This window comes from Palaemon carinicauda, chromosome 6 (genome assembly GCF_036898095.1).
Source record: "Palaemon carinicauda isolate YSFRI2023 chromosome 6, ASM3689809v2, whole genome shotgun sequence".
NCBI classification, from domain to species: Eukaryota; Metazoa; Arthropoda; class Malacostraca; order Decapoda; family Palaemonidae; genus Palaemon; species Palaemon carinicauda.
Window position 1 is genome coordinate 133,017,880 of NC_090730.1, and position 13,379 is coordinate 133,031,258.

A 13,379-nucleotide genomic window follows, 5' to 3' on the forward strand; every position below is an offset into this window, starting at 1 on the left:
TCATTCCTCCCTATCATTCACCAAACAGTCTTCTAGAAGGGAAATCATCACTGTTAAATAATTTGTCATTGAATACTATTACCATACCCAATTTCCCAGAATTTTCAAGCCTACAATTGTCAAGAATGAAGGATATTTAACAATGAAGAAAACTAATTATTTTTCATCTTGAGCATTTTGTATACTTGACCAGAGTTTTCTCAGTTTTGTACATATTTATATTATTCCAAAATGCTTTCCCAGCTCCGATACTCATTTGACCCAATGGCATCGGGAGATGTGAGGCAGAAATTCGCGCTTAAGACGAACGGAGAATTGTGGACCACCCAACCTCTTGACAGAGAGCAGTTCAAGCAATACAAAATTCCTATAAAAGTGACAGACGGCGTCCCAGGTAAGCGTGCATATGTGAACAACTATAAAACTTTTACACTTGGGCACACTATTCTATTTGTTACTTTCAAGTTTTTATTGTTTATATATGAAAAATTTATTTTAGCGTTATTATTGTTCTTAAACTTCTCTTGTAGTTTTCCTTATTTCCTTTCCTCAATGGACTATTTTCCCTGTTGGAGCCCTTGGGCTTATAGCATCCTGTTTTTCCAACTAAGGTTGTAGCTTAGTAAGTAATAATTATAATAATGATGATATGGAAAAATGTTCCAAGAAAGTAGACTCATGTATAGAATTGCATGATAAGAGAAATTGAAAGGAAATAAATGAATAATTGTCTTGAAGTATGTAGGCATTTGTAAAATCTTGAGCTTAATTTCCTTAAAATGTCAAGGAATTTAGTGTACTTTAAGGTTATAATGTGATTAATTACCATGCAGGCTTGTGAAATTTTTTTTCATCGGTAACAAACTAGAGCATTTAAATAAAAAAAATTAAAAAAAAAATATTTTTCTATTCAGTATCGATAGACATAAGTGTATTTACGATTTTTTTCTTCATTTTAAGTTTCAAGTAAAATTGAAAAAATGGAATGTTTTTATAGTAAGTAATTCTACGGAAAAGAATCCTTACAAATAAAGCCATCTTATTATCCAATTACTACATAATAAAACATATTTGCTACACAATTTCTCGTCTACATATTCTAACCTTAATTTCGCTTCCATTAATAAAAACAAATTTAAACTGGTCCCAGCAGATAACTTTCTACACCATAGTCTGTATATTCGACACCTGCATTGTATCTCTGTCAATTATATATATTTTTTTTCTTGACCCATCCATATTGTACAGCCTTTTTATACTGTTCTCAATTTTCTCTCATATGTCTGGGACCCCCTTGTCCATGACTAAACCACTGCTATTTCCCTCGTATAGTCCCCATGTCACCTACCTTCTTTTATCAATGGAAACCTTCACGTAAGAACTAAGTTAGGTTATGCCCATGTAATTCTAACATCTTTCTCAATTATGGGAAAAACAATTATACACCTCAGTATTCATTTCGAACCTTTCCTTCATCAAGAAATATTTTACACACCCTATCATTATTATTATTATTATTATTATTATTATTATTATTATTATTATTATTATTATTACTAGCAAAGCTACAACCCTAGTTGGAAAAGTAAGAAGCTTAAGCCCAAGGGTTCCAGCAGGGAAAAAGTCCAGTGAGGAAAGGAAATAAGAAAATAAATAAACTATTTGAAAAGTAATGCACATTTAAAGTTGAATATTTTAATAAGAGTATTAACATTAAAGCAGATATTTCATATATAAACTAGAAAAAGAGACTTATTTCAGCCTGTTCAACATAAAAGCATTTACTGCAAGTTTGAACTCTTGAAGTTCTGCCTATTCAACTTCCCGAGTAGGAAGATCATACCACAAATTGGTCACAGCTGGAATAAATCTTCTAGAATACTGTGTCGTATTGAGCTTCGTATTACTGTAGAGCAGAATCTCTGTGTCTTGGCCCTAGCCCATATTTTAGATGTTGTTTTCACTTACTTTTAGCAAAACCCAATTTTCTGATATAAATTTTGCATCTGGCCCTATTGTTGCTTACTTCAGTCCTATAAGTGATCTGTGAAAATCTTCTTTTCTTCCCCTGGCTCTGATATTACTTGCTTCAGTCTTTCAATAATTTTTGTATTGTGTTTCTTTTTGTTCTGTCTCTACTATGGCTCATTTCAGTCCTTCAACATATCTCTTATCTTCTTTCCTTTGTGTTTTGGCTCTATTGTCATCCAAATCAGTCTTTCATTTGATCTTCAGTTACCTATCTATCTCTGCTGGCTTTGATATAACTTCAGTCTTTCAATAGATCTCAGATCAACTTCCTTTTTCTGAGTGTATTGTCACTCACTTCAGTCTTTCAGCCGACAACTTCCATCTTCTTTTGGCTATGATATTGCCAGCTTCGTTGTTTCAGATTTCTGATCGTCTGCCTTTTTCTTCTGACTCTGGTTTTGCTAACTTTAATCGTTCAACTGACCATCGAGTTTTTTTTTTTCCTCTGGTTTTAACACACTGTTTAATATTTCATCGGATCTGTGATCACCTTCCTTTTTCTTTAGGGTCTATTTTCATAACTTCAGCCCTTCAACCAACCGAGGATTGCCTTTCAATTTGTAACGCTTGTGTATTGCACTTCAGTTTATCAACCAACTACTGATTAATTTCCTTATTCTGTTTATTCTAGCACAGCCTGTTATAGTATTTCGAAACATTTCTGCGGCTCATTTGTCATTCATTCATTCTTTCAACTAATCTCTGATTGTCTTCCTTCTTTCTTATGGCAGCTCACGAACGCATGACAATCTACTGGATTACAGTGCAAGACTTGAACGACGTGCCTCCAGTCTTCGATTACTTGAACGGCATCTATGAAGTGGAATTGCCTGAGAACCGAGAAGTTGGGAAATCTACAGGAATTAAGCTGGTCGTCAATGATTCGGATGTTGGTAAGATTATCTATTTCACAAACATTTCCTATGTTTTTTTCCTTATTCTCTATCTATGTTTAAAAAGCATGTTCCATTTTTTTGTATAGTGCTGTTCTTAATTACGCCGTCTTTTATGTTTTAGTGGAGTTGTAATTTTAGGGAACCTGTGTAGACCATTTCTTCACAATTATACTCTCTCTCTCTCTCTCTCTCTCTCTCTCTCTCTCTCTCTCTCTCTCTCTCTCTCTCTCTCTCTCTCTCTCTCTCGTTAAAACTTTCCGGTTTTTTTTCTTCATATTACCTTTCAGATGATTTAAGCTTTCATAACAATATTTACAGTCTCTTTTTTTCATTTTTTTTTATAATAGTTGAATTACGCAAGTTTCCTTTATCCAAGTACAAAGACCTGTGAACTGGGCCACCCAAGGCTATTTAATGTCCTTTTTACAACCCAGTCTTGAAGTGTATAAGAGAGGAAAAAAGTAAGGCGGTTGGAGCATAACTATGAAAAAGTAATCGATTTAAAGGAAAACAAACAGGTAGACGATTCCAAAAAATTTGCTTCTTAATTTGATTCGTCCATCCCACCCTTATCAAAAAGAATAAATTCCACTTGAAGGTAAACGGATGTTTTTATTGCTTGTTTAATGTACTATGGCTCAATGGACTATCAATAGGCACGCTTCATCTCTCTCTCTCTCTCTCTCTCTCTCTCTCTCTCTCTCTCTCTCTCTCTCTCCATCTTGGGAAATTTCCGACTAATTGGTCAGAATCATTGCGACATTTTAATTCTATCATTCATCCAATAGTAAAATCTATGAGGCTAAAGGAACGAAAGTTTTATAGTAGTCTGTAATTAGGGAAAATCGTAATGCATTTTCTAGCTTCGGGCTTTACCTGAGTGAGGTAGAAACGACAAACATTCGCACTTGATAAACTTAGCTGCAGATTAATTAGTATTTAGAAATTAATACATAGAATAGTAACTTTGAAGAAAAGTATATTAACAATTACTGTAGGCTCTTGAATTACTGAGCTAAGGATGATAAGGATAGAGCCTTAGTTAAAGAAATATAATCATTCATGGACTGAAAACAGCCGACTAAACGTAAGGTAAGTGATTCATAATAACTTTGGACATGCTGGCCATTTATGGCTAGTGTGCTATCCATCCGTTTCTTTGACATTCCTTTTCTAGATTGTATCTTAATTTGTATAAGACTTATCCCGTGATAACATGAATGCTCCCAAAATATCTTTTCCTATAACTATTTCTTTTGTTTTTTCTTTTCAAAGCATAATGTCAATTTATACTTTGAGTCTGTCAGTAAGTAGATTGGACGGTTTACCAATTGACCCTCTCCTTCCATCTGAGTTTCTTATTCACTTTTTTTTTATTATTATCTTTAAGATTCATATTTCTTAGAAAATAAGTTGTTTCCCATTGATTTGAACACCACCCCATTCCTCTCTTCTCTCTTTTTTCACTTCTTTATTTATGGAATAAAGGAGTATCAGGATGTATGTTTTGCTGAAATGCAAGAAGACGGTTTTTTTTTTTTTTTTTTTTGTAGGTGTCCAAGTAACTAAAACTTTTTGCAGTCATCTTCCATTATTTTCATGGAAGACCAGCATTTTCATATATATTTTCACTTCTTCATTTATGCTAGTTATCCGTTGTTTAATTTTTTGTCCTTATATCTTACCCATTCAACCCTTAAATTAATGGATACTGTACTTAATTTCGGTAGACCTTCGCTCTACATGAAAACTCATCACCAGTTACTATTATTCTTACAGAATGATACAAAAATTATGTGTGTATATATATATATATATATATATATATATATATATATATATATATATATATATATATATAAATATATATATATATATATATATATATATATATATATATTATATATATGTATATGTATATATATACATATATATATATATATATATATATATATATATATATATATATATGTGTGTGTGTGTGTGTATGTATGTATGTATGTATGTATGTATATATATATATATATATATATATTATATATATGATATATATATATATATCATATATATCGTATATATTGTATATATATATACCTACCCTAGTATATGAATCGGCTCTAATTCAATTTGTGATTGATTTAAATTTTTATCACATGGTCTTTATTTCACTCGTTTGATTCTCACCACTCTACGTAATTTGTATTTTAACCTCTCTCGATATTTGAGAAATGTATACAGTTGATCATAAGATATACATTAATCCTTTTATAACTGAGAAATTATGGCCTGGTAGGTTTTAGATATATCATTATTAATTTACACATGTAAATTATTGCTTACATGTGCCTTTAGTCATCTTTGAGTCTTTAATCAAAAGTACCCACCGTAAGATATCGGCTACATGATGACCATGGAGAACCAAGATCTCATAATGGATAATTTTTTATATCCTCTTGGTGATATTCTGTAGAGCCACTTCCACCATCAAGCTGTCAATTTACTCCATTCCTGATTAGACAGTTCACATCATATACATCTTCAAATATATGCTCACAATCCCTTTGTTTTATCCTTGGTCATTGGCCTTGATTGCTTTCAACTGAATTTCAAAAAACGCTCTATTAATCTACATATCTTCAATCTTATCAATGTCTATCATAATTTTATTTCACAATTTGTACTTGTGTACGTACATAGATAAAATTACAACTTATTTCATAGTGCTTATTCGCTAAATTGATTTAAGCATCATTTCCAAGTTAAATTTCATTTATATCGCGACTTATATTGGGCCTAGTAACTGTCTCCGCCAAAGCAGTTTCAGAAACAAAGTGTATGAAGCATTTCTTGGAATCATTTACCTTTGCAATCTCCTGTGCAGTCTTGATTGCAGGGAGGGATAAAAGAAAAATTCTCTTGGATTAAAGTCTTCTCTGATCAAACTCCAACGGTTTGAATTTTTATTCCTTTCTTTCCTCTCCCCACAGTGAACCTTTTCGAATACCAAATCGTCGATGGCAACGGGGAACAGAAGTTTCGCATCGATGAAGCTACGGGCGATATTCTAGTTAACAAGGTTCTGGACTACGACCATCCAATCTACGATCGAAATGTGAGTAGCATTTTCTTCTCGATAGATTTATCTCCCTTTGTGGACATGAGATTCATGTTCTCAACTGACAAGATCGTCCGGGAAAAATCATCGTTACATTTGCGCGATTGTAAAGTTTCATTCTAAGTGGATTTTCTTGTTATGCATTTTATTAATGAAACGGTATTTTCAATGGCTGCTGTGTTATAGAGAATAATATACAATAATATGCCTGTGTACAATAATTCCTTCCAAAATAAGGAAGATATAAGCAAATTGATGTAGAAGACTAAAAAAAATTATTGCAAAAATAATTGTATAGATGCATCAATTTTTTTTATTTAGGTAAAGGACGTAAATGTACGGCAATTTTACCTTATCAAAAGTGTACAAACAAAGCCATAATTAATTGTGAATTGAAGGATATGTTTTGTATTTATGCCTCATGAAAATAAAACCGTTCAAATCTGTATGATCTCAGTTCGTACAGTCAGCTCAAATGGAATTCCTAATGAGCTTATCAAGCATTTGAAATTACAAGAGAATAAATTGAGGTATTAAGTCTTCATGGAAAAATTTTACAAGTTCTTCATTCTTATTTAAGGACAGAAAATTTTTACTCTGGCAAAATAAATGTCTTCACCTAATGAAGCTGGTGTTTGCCAGATAGACTCTCTCTCTCTCTCTCTCTCTCTCTCTCTCTCTCTCTCTCTCTCTCTCTCTCTCTCTCTCTCGTTCATGCTTGCTTCAAAAAACGTTCCAATGAATGCTTTAACAAGTTCATTTTCGTGCTTCAGACGCACTTGGCGAATGGTGCATAACTGTCTAAAAGGATTTTATTGATTTTTTAATTTCTCTTTAGATATATTTTTAGTACATTACAATGATGAAACTGATATTCATTTTCTAATATCTATTTAATGCCCGAATCCTGATTGAAGGTCGTTTGTCAAAAATATTAATGCAGTATTGAGATGAAAAAGAAATTATGATGATAGTAACTAATTAGCCAGATAATCTTTTTGAAGAATAATGGTAACAGTTAAAGTATATATCACTGTTATATATCAAATTCCTACCATATCTACTTTGATTTCAATTTTCTGTTGGAAATAAAGAACTTTATACATTGAAGAGATTATGACTGAGCTTACAAAAGGTATTCTGTGAATCATTCAACGTTATAATTTAGTAAAAGACGCGTAATCCCTTTTGCTCTTTTCCATGATATTGACAGTGGATCAGACCAAGAGATTATCAATTTGATAAACTTTGAAATTCATTTACAGCTCGTTATTTCTTGTTCTTCTTTCCCAGTTCACTCTGCGAGTCCGCGTCTACGACGGAGCTAATCCTCCAGCTGAGACTAACGTGATTATCGCCGTCACGAACGTCAACGATCTCCAGCCCGTGTTTGAACAAAGCAACTACACTTTCACCGTCACCGAAAACACCGACTGCAATATCACCTTTGGAACGGTAAGACCCTGATTCGGAGTTATATTTGCTTTCAGGACTTTGTTTTATCACCCTGATTTTTTTTTAGAAATATTAGTCTTCTTTAATCGAAATGTTTTAATTTTATTGGCGTTGTTCGTTAGTCGTTTTTATTACCTGGGCCAACGAAATTGGGAGGAGATTATGTTTTCCCCCCTGTTTGTCCATTTTTCTGTTTGTTTGTGGACAACTTCCTGGCCACAATTTTACTCATTTAATAATGAAACCTCCAGGGATTAATTGTTATTTTAAAACGTAGAGGTGACTAAATTTTGAAAGTCCTTAAGTCAAAGGTCAAGGTCAGTCGTGCAAAAGGTCGACCGAATTAACCCTAACCTTAACACCAAGTTCTCACATGGTTGTCATGCAGACTTCAAATACGTCTACGGTTTAAATTAATTCTGGGAAAGGCAAGCTGATTTCGAGATAATAAACTGCAGTGGAGGAGGTCTGCACTCTGAGTGATTTTCTAGTTATTTTTGTGTTACTGCACACATCTTTTAAACTGTCTGATTTGACATTCAACTTCTCCCTAATCGCATCATTACCTGATTTCTTTTGGGGCATAGTTTTGTTCCCTCCTTACTCAACTCTACAGTAAAATGCTTCGCAAACTTTCATGCTTCAGTTTTCTCTGGCGTGTGTTCTGATACTGTATCATTTTGTATTTCCAATTGACTTCGCTCAAACTAGTCATAATTTTTCTCAATCCTCCTGTGTTGCAGCTTTTCCTTTCGTCATATCGACAAGTTATTTAACAATGCTTTTTATTTTATTTTTTGTTCGATCATCCATGTTAGAATTCCTTGGTAAACGACACTTTTCCATGAACTCAGCAACCGATTTTTTTTTTTTTTTTTTTTATCATAATGACTACTCCTGCCACTCGGTCAGTGAACAAGTGGCGTAATGCATGTCATTTCTAGTTTCTCCTTTCGCTGTTGAGTAAACCTTCTAGTTTTGGAAGTGTTAGATAATGTTTTCTTGTTTTAAAAATTGTTTTTTATTAGCTTTGTATCTATCAGAAAGAAAAATAATTGCTTTGCAAAAAAATTCACTCAATGCAAGCAGAAGTATTGTTTCTGAAATAGTTACACTTTGTTGTAAAGAGATAATTTTTCTTCAATATTTGCGTTTCTCCGGATTTTTCTTCTTCGATCTTACCTACATTCTCAGATCATAATTTCTTCAGTGCTCTCACTTCTTTGAAGATAGACTTATTTCCGGAAGAACATAGCCTTTTGGAATTGTTCTCGTGATCTTATTTCATGGAAAAATGCATTTGCTCTGTCCATGCCAAAGAAGCATAACTAATCTACTTCCTCAAAGTACTGTTCTGTTTTTTAACTTCTAATATCCCTATTTATTTATTTATTTATTTATTTTTTTTTTTTTTGAACTTCAAAGAACCCGATTAATTCCCATAATGGTCACTGCACTGTTTTTAATGACAAATATCTGATCCATTGCAGTGAGAAAGACCCCATCCTGAGCTGATTGCTAAGACGTAGCTTCTCTTGTAAGGCCTGTAAGAATTCCAAGAATCTCTCGTCCCTGATTATAAGATCTCCAGGGCATTTAACAAAGATAGCCAGAAGTATCTGAGAGGCAACGTACCTATTTGTGGCCTTACTGTACGTTTCTCTCTAAACTCGTTCCCATTTTATGTTCTGGTGCTTTTTATGTGCTTTCGTTGACAGTCCAACATCTTCCTTCCCCATGGATTAATTTTCCTCAGAGTTCATAACTATATTACATTCATGTACTTATATCTTTCCTTTCACAAATGTTTAGCGATGTTCAACACCCCATCCATAGCTTTTCCCTTTGACCCCTGATCTTCATAGCTTGTATGAATAAAAGTCCCAAAATCTAGCCTATCTTGATGCCTCTAACATTGCAAAACTTATTCACTTCTCTTTTCCATTGAATATTTCATTCTATACACCACTTCTGTTAAATTTGTATTTGTTGCTTCAAGTTACTTCAAAATTAATGTGAGTAAGCCTCATGACTGAAGCTGTTAAATTTGCTTGGTAAAGGTTAAGTAATCTATTATTTTTTGGCTGTAGAAAAACTTTATATTAGCTTTAATAAACCATTTTCGGCTTAATAATCAGTTGATAGCTTCTTTATCCTCATGATAAACAACTTCGAATCGAAGACAATTATACAAATAAACTATGTGCGCTAACCTCCGCCCTAGATATTATATCTCCAGTACTATCTCATTGCCTACCCCAAAATCTTCGAAGGCTATGTATTCACCCTTGCCTTTTTGTTAGTTTATTTATTTGTTTGTGTTTTGTGAGTAACTTTACACAAAACCTACCATACTGATTTTGACTTGAGGACAAATCTGTAACCTTTTGGATAAAGTACACCAAAGTACAAGTACGCAGTAGTACTTTCAAAATAATCGCAAAGTTAAGTGAATGGAAAATATTTTGTCAGTTTATTTTTTGTTTGTGAACAGCATCGTGGAAAAGTACTGAACCAATTTCAACGAAACTTGGTAGAATTATAGGGTTTGACCTAAAGACAAATCCATTAAATTATGAAGAAAATACATCGAAGTAGAAACAAGCAATGGAGTTAAGAGCATAATAAGATTGCTTGGCCTGGCGAAGGCATGCTCTCAACTGAGTGACCCTATAGATTCTATGTGAATTATTTCAGGCAATGTTCTTCTTAGGTAACGAAGATTCCCTTGCTCTTCGCAAGCGCCCTCGTCACGCCCACTTCCTTGGCCATCAGAACCCGTTCTATTCCAGATTTGATATTATGCAATCCATTGATTGCTCAAGAGTATTATTCTCTTTTATTCTACGACTCACTTACGGAATCCTCCTTCTGCTCTGGTTTTCCAGGATTGAGATTATTTTCTATTTTTAGGATAGTGGTTGAAACCTTTTCTTTTGAATTAGTATATATATATATATATATATATATATATATATATATATATATATATATATATATACCTACACACACTAGTGTACGTGGCCCGTCAAAGTTGATAGCTAAATATTTAGATAGATATGCACACGCACCCTCTCCCACCAAGGTATGACTAGTCTATCTCGCAATATCCGACGGTTGGGGGAGAGACCGAGTAGTTATATATCTAATAATGCCACAGAGCGTGACCGGAAAAAATTATATATACATATTTATATATTTATGTATAAATAGCTAGACACTTACTCTTTATTATATAGGATACATATGTATACATATACATATATATATATATATATATATATATATATATATATATATTTATATATATATATATATATATATATATATATATATATATATATATAGTTAGACACATTCAGTTGTAATGATCAGTACTGCATGCATGATTTTTAAGTGTACATGTGTATGTAGACTACACGAGAGAGAGAGAGAGAGAGAGAGAGAGAGAGAGAGAGAGAGAGAGAGAGAGAGAGAGAGAGAGAGTTTACGAAGAAAACTTTTACACAGGAATATCAGAAGTCGAAGAAAAGGAGCGGAGGTTTTGTCAAAAATTCCAGCATTTCCCCAAAAACTTGCAAGATAAGAACAGGATTTCAGAAACCCTTTCCAGAAATTATTTGTTCAGTCAGCAATAGAATAGATAAGAAACAAAATGTTTTGGGACCCACTGAATAAAGAGCTGGTGAAATGGAGGAGAATGGGAAAAGAATGCGATTGTAAGAGTTGTACTCGCAGTTATCGTTATATAAAGTTGATTATTACGAAAATAGAATACTTTTATTTTAATCAATATGTCATTAATGACTAGTTTTGGTTAGAATTTTTTATGTTAGTATTGTAGGAATTAGCCAATGAAATGTATACAAATAAATAGTAAATCCAAGAAAAGTTTCTCAAGTGAGAGGAAAAATTCGGAATTCGAGAGGAAAGAAAGGATCCTATTTCATTTTGGTTTATCTGAAATAATGGTGTAGAAAGGGAGCGAAAGACCCAAGGTTCACGTTGCTATACTTTATTTAGTCAAATCGTAAACAAAACATAAAGGTACGTCTTTTCAACCGAGACACAAAGGATGAGGGCTGCATCTAAAGTAAATATCACAGATAAAGTCAGTATTGTAACAAAGTTTGTTGTTTATATCAAACAGCAAGAAATCTCTCATGAGATGCTTGTCTGTATTCATCAATTTTGTCCAGCTTGTATGTTGTTTACCATAAGAGAAGCGAAGTCTAAACAATAATTATTTTATTTACCGTACAATTTTTATTACTTTTGCCAGTCACAATTTGTTCTCAAAAATTTCATAGTACTTGTGAGACACTTTTGAGTTTTGATTCACTTATAACCAATATATGTGTTAAGTGTTTCATTTACGTAAGGCTGTTCAATAAATGCTGAAAAGAACATGAAGGATACTCTAATTTTCATTTAATGAGGCTTTTACTGTATGTATAGAGGATACATCATTAACATCGTTTGACAAACACACATACATACACACGCATATATATATATATATATATATATATATATATATATATATATATATGACTAACACTCGTGATGGGTCAGTTGGCAGAGTCCTCGCAGGCATGGTTTTCGGCTGAATAGGCAGGAGTTCGAATCTCTGCCCGGCCAGAAGCTATTGCCATAAAATGAATTCCAGTGGATATATATTTCCAAGATAGGATTCGGTATTAAATGCCATTGTGGTTGGTATTTACACACACACACACACACACACACACACACACACACACACACACACACACACACATATATATATATATATATATATATATATATATATATATATATATATATGTATATATATATACATATGTATATATATATACATATGTGTATATATATATATATATATATATATATATATGTATGTATATATATGTATGTATGTATAAATGCAATATATTATATTGTTTTATTTTTTTAAAGTTAAATTGCAGGATTTCCGTTTGATAAAAGACCCCACTCTACCCTTTAGCTAAATTGACGTTCGTTCCATCAAAGACTCACTGTCGGTCATTGTTCTATGTGAAAGTCTTTTCACAAACACAAGAATCAACTGGGATAGTTATTATTTCATGCCATGGAATTTAGCTTTTGGAATTCCCTTTTTCATATGTATTCCCTGAAATGTTCACGCTTGTCTTTTTTTTTTTTTTTTTTTTTTCCTTTGCCCTTCGCAAAAGGAATTCCGCCATAAACACTTATTTCATACACCCAAAATGCTTGTCATTGTTTATAAGACCTCTATTTGCTAAACTGATAATATTACTGCAGCATTCTTAACACTTTTTCTATTGTTAGGGTATTGCCCTTTCCTTCTGGTTATCAGCAGTTTTCATAACCTTTACCTTATAGACATGACTCCTTGAAGAGGCTTCTTCATCCTCAATAATGTTACTTATGATTCGATCTTGATTGAATTGTTTTCTTTCTGGCTTATTTCCAACGGTATTATTTCAATGGGAAACTCCTACTTTCGCATTTAATGCCTTGGCTTCTGAAGTTGGTATATGTTACTTCATTTCACTCACCAAATATCAAGTAAATATATTTTTCTACAAGGAAATGTCATGGATCAGACTTTTGGCACTGTCAAGGATTGTTGATGATCGTACATCCTACAATAGATGTAATGATCCTGAATGAGCCGTGCTGTTTAATCTGGATTTACATGATTTGTTTCTCGTGAGCACAGTGATCTTGTAAAAATATAGTTCGTAACGAGAATTTATCATTGATTGTACATTTTACATAGATTTATTAACCTGTTTTGTTTTCCGTAATTTGTTATACATTTCTCCTTTTATACCGATTATTATTATTATTATTATTATTATTATTATTATTAT

At 32.7% G+C, this 13,379-nt stretch overlaps 1 protein-coding gene across 1 annotated transcript in view; it reads left to right on the forward strand.

The window, feature by feature from the left end:
- The window catches only part of LOC137643246 (DE-cadherin-like), a 148,735-nt gene that overhangs the window by 91,785 nt on the left and 43,571 nt on the right, over nucleotides 1-13,379 (forward strand). Inside the window, exons 22-25 of the mRNA XM_068376087.1 lie at nucleotides 244-394; nucleotides 2,763-2,924; nucleotides 5,915-6,039; nucleotides 7,336-7,497. Coding sequence (XP_068232188.1) covers nucleotides 244-394; nucleotides 2,763-2,924; nucleotides 5,915-6,039; nucleotides 7,336-7,497 — 600 coding nt within the window. The remainder of the gene's footprint in view (nucleotides 1-243; nucleotides 395-2,762; nucleotides 2,925-5,914; nucleotides 6,040-7,335; nucleotides 7,498-13,379) is intronic.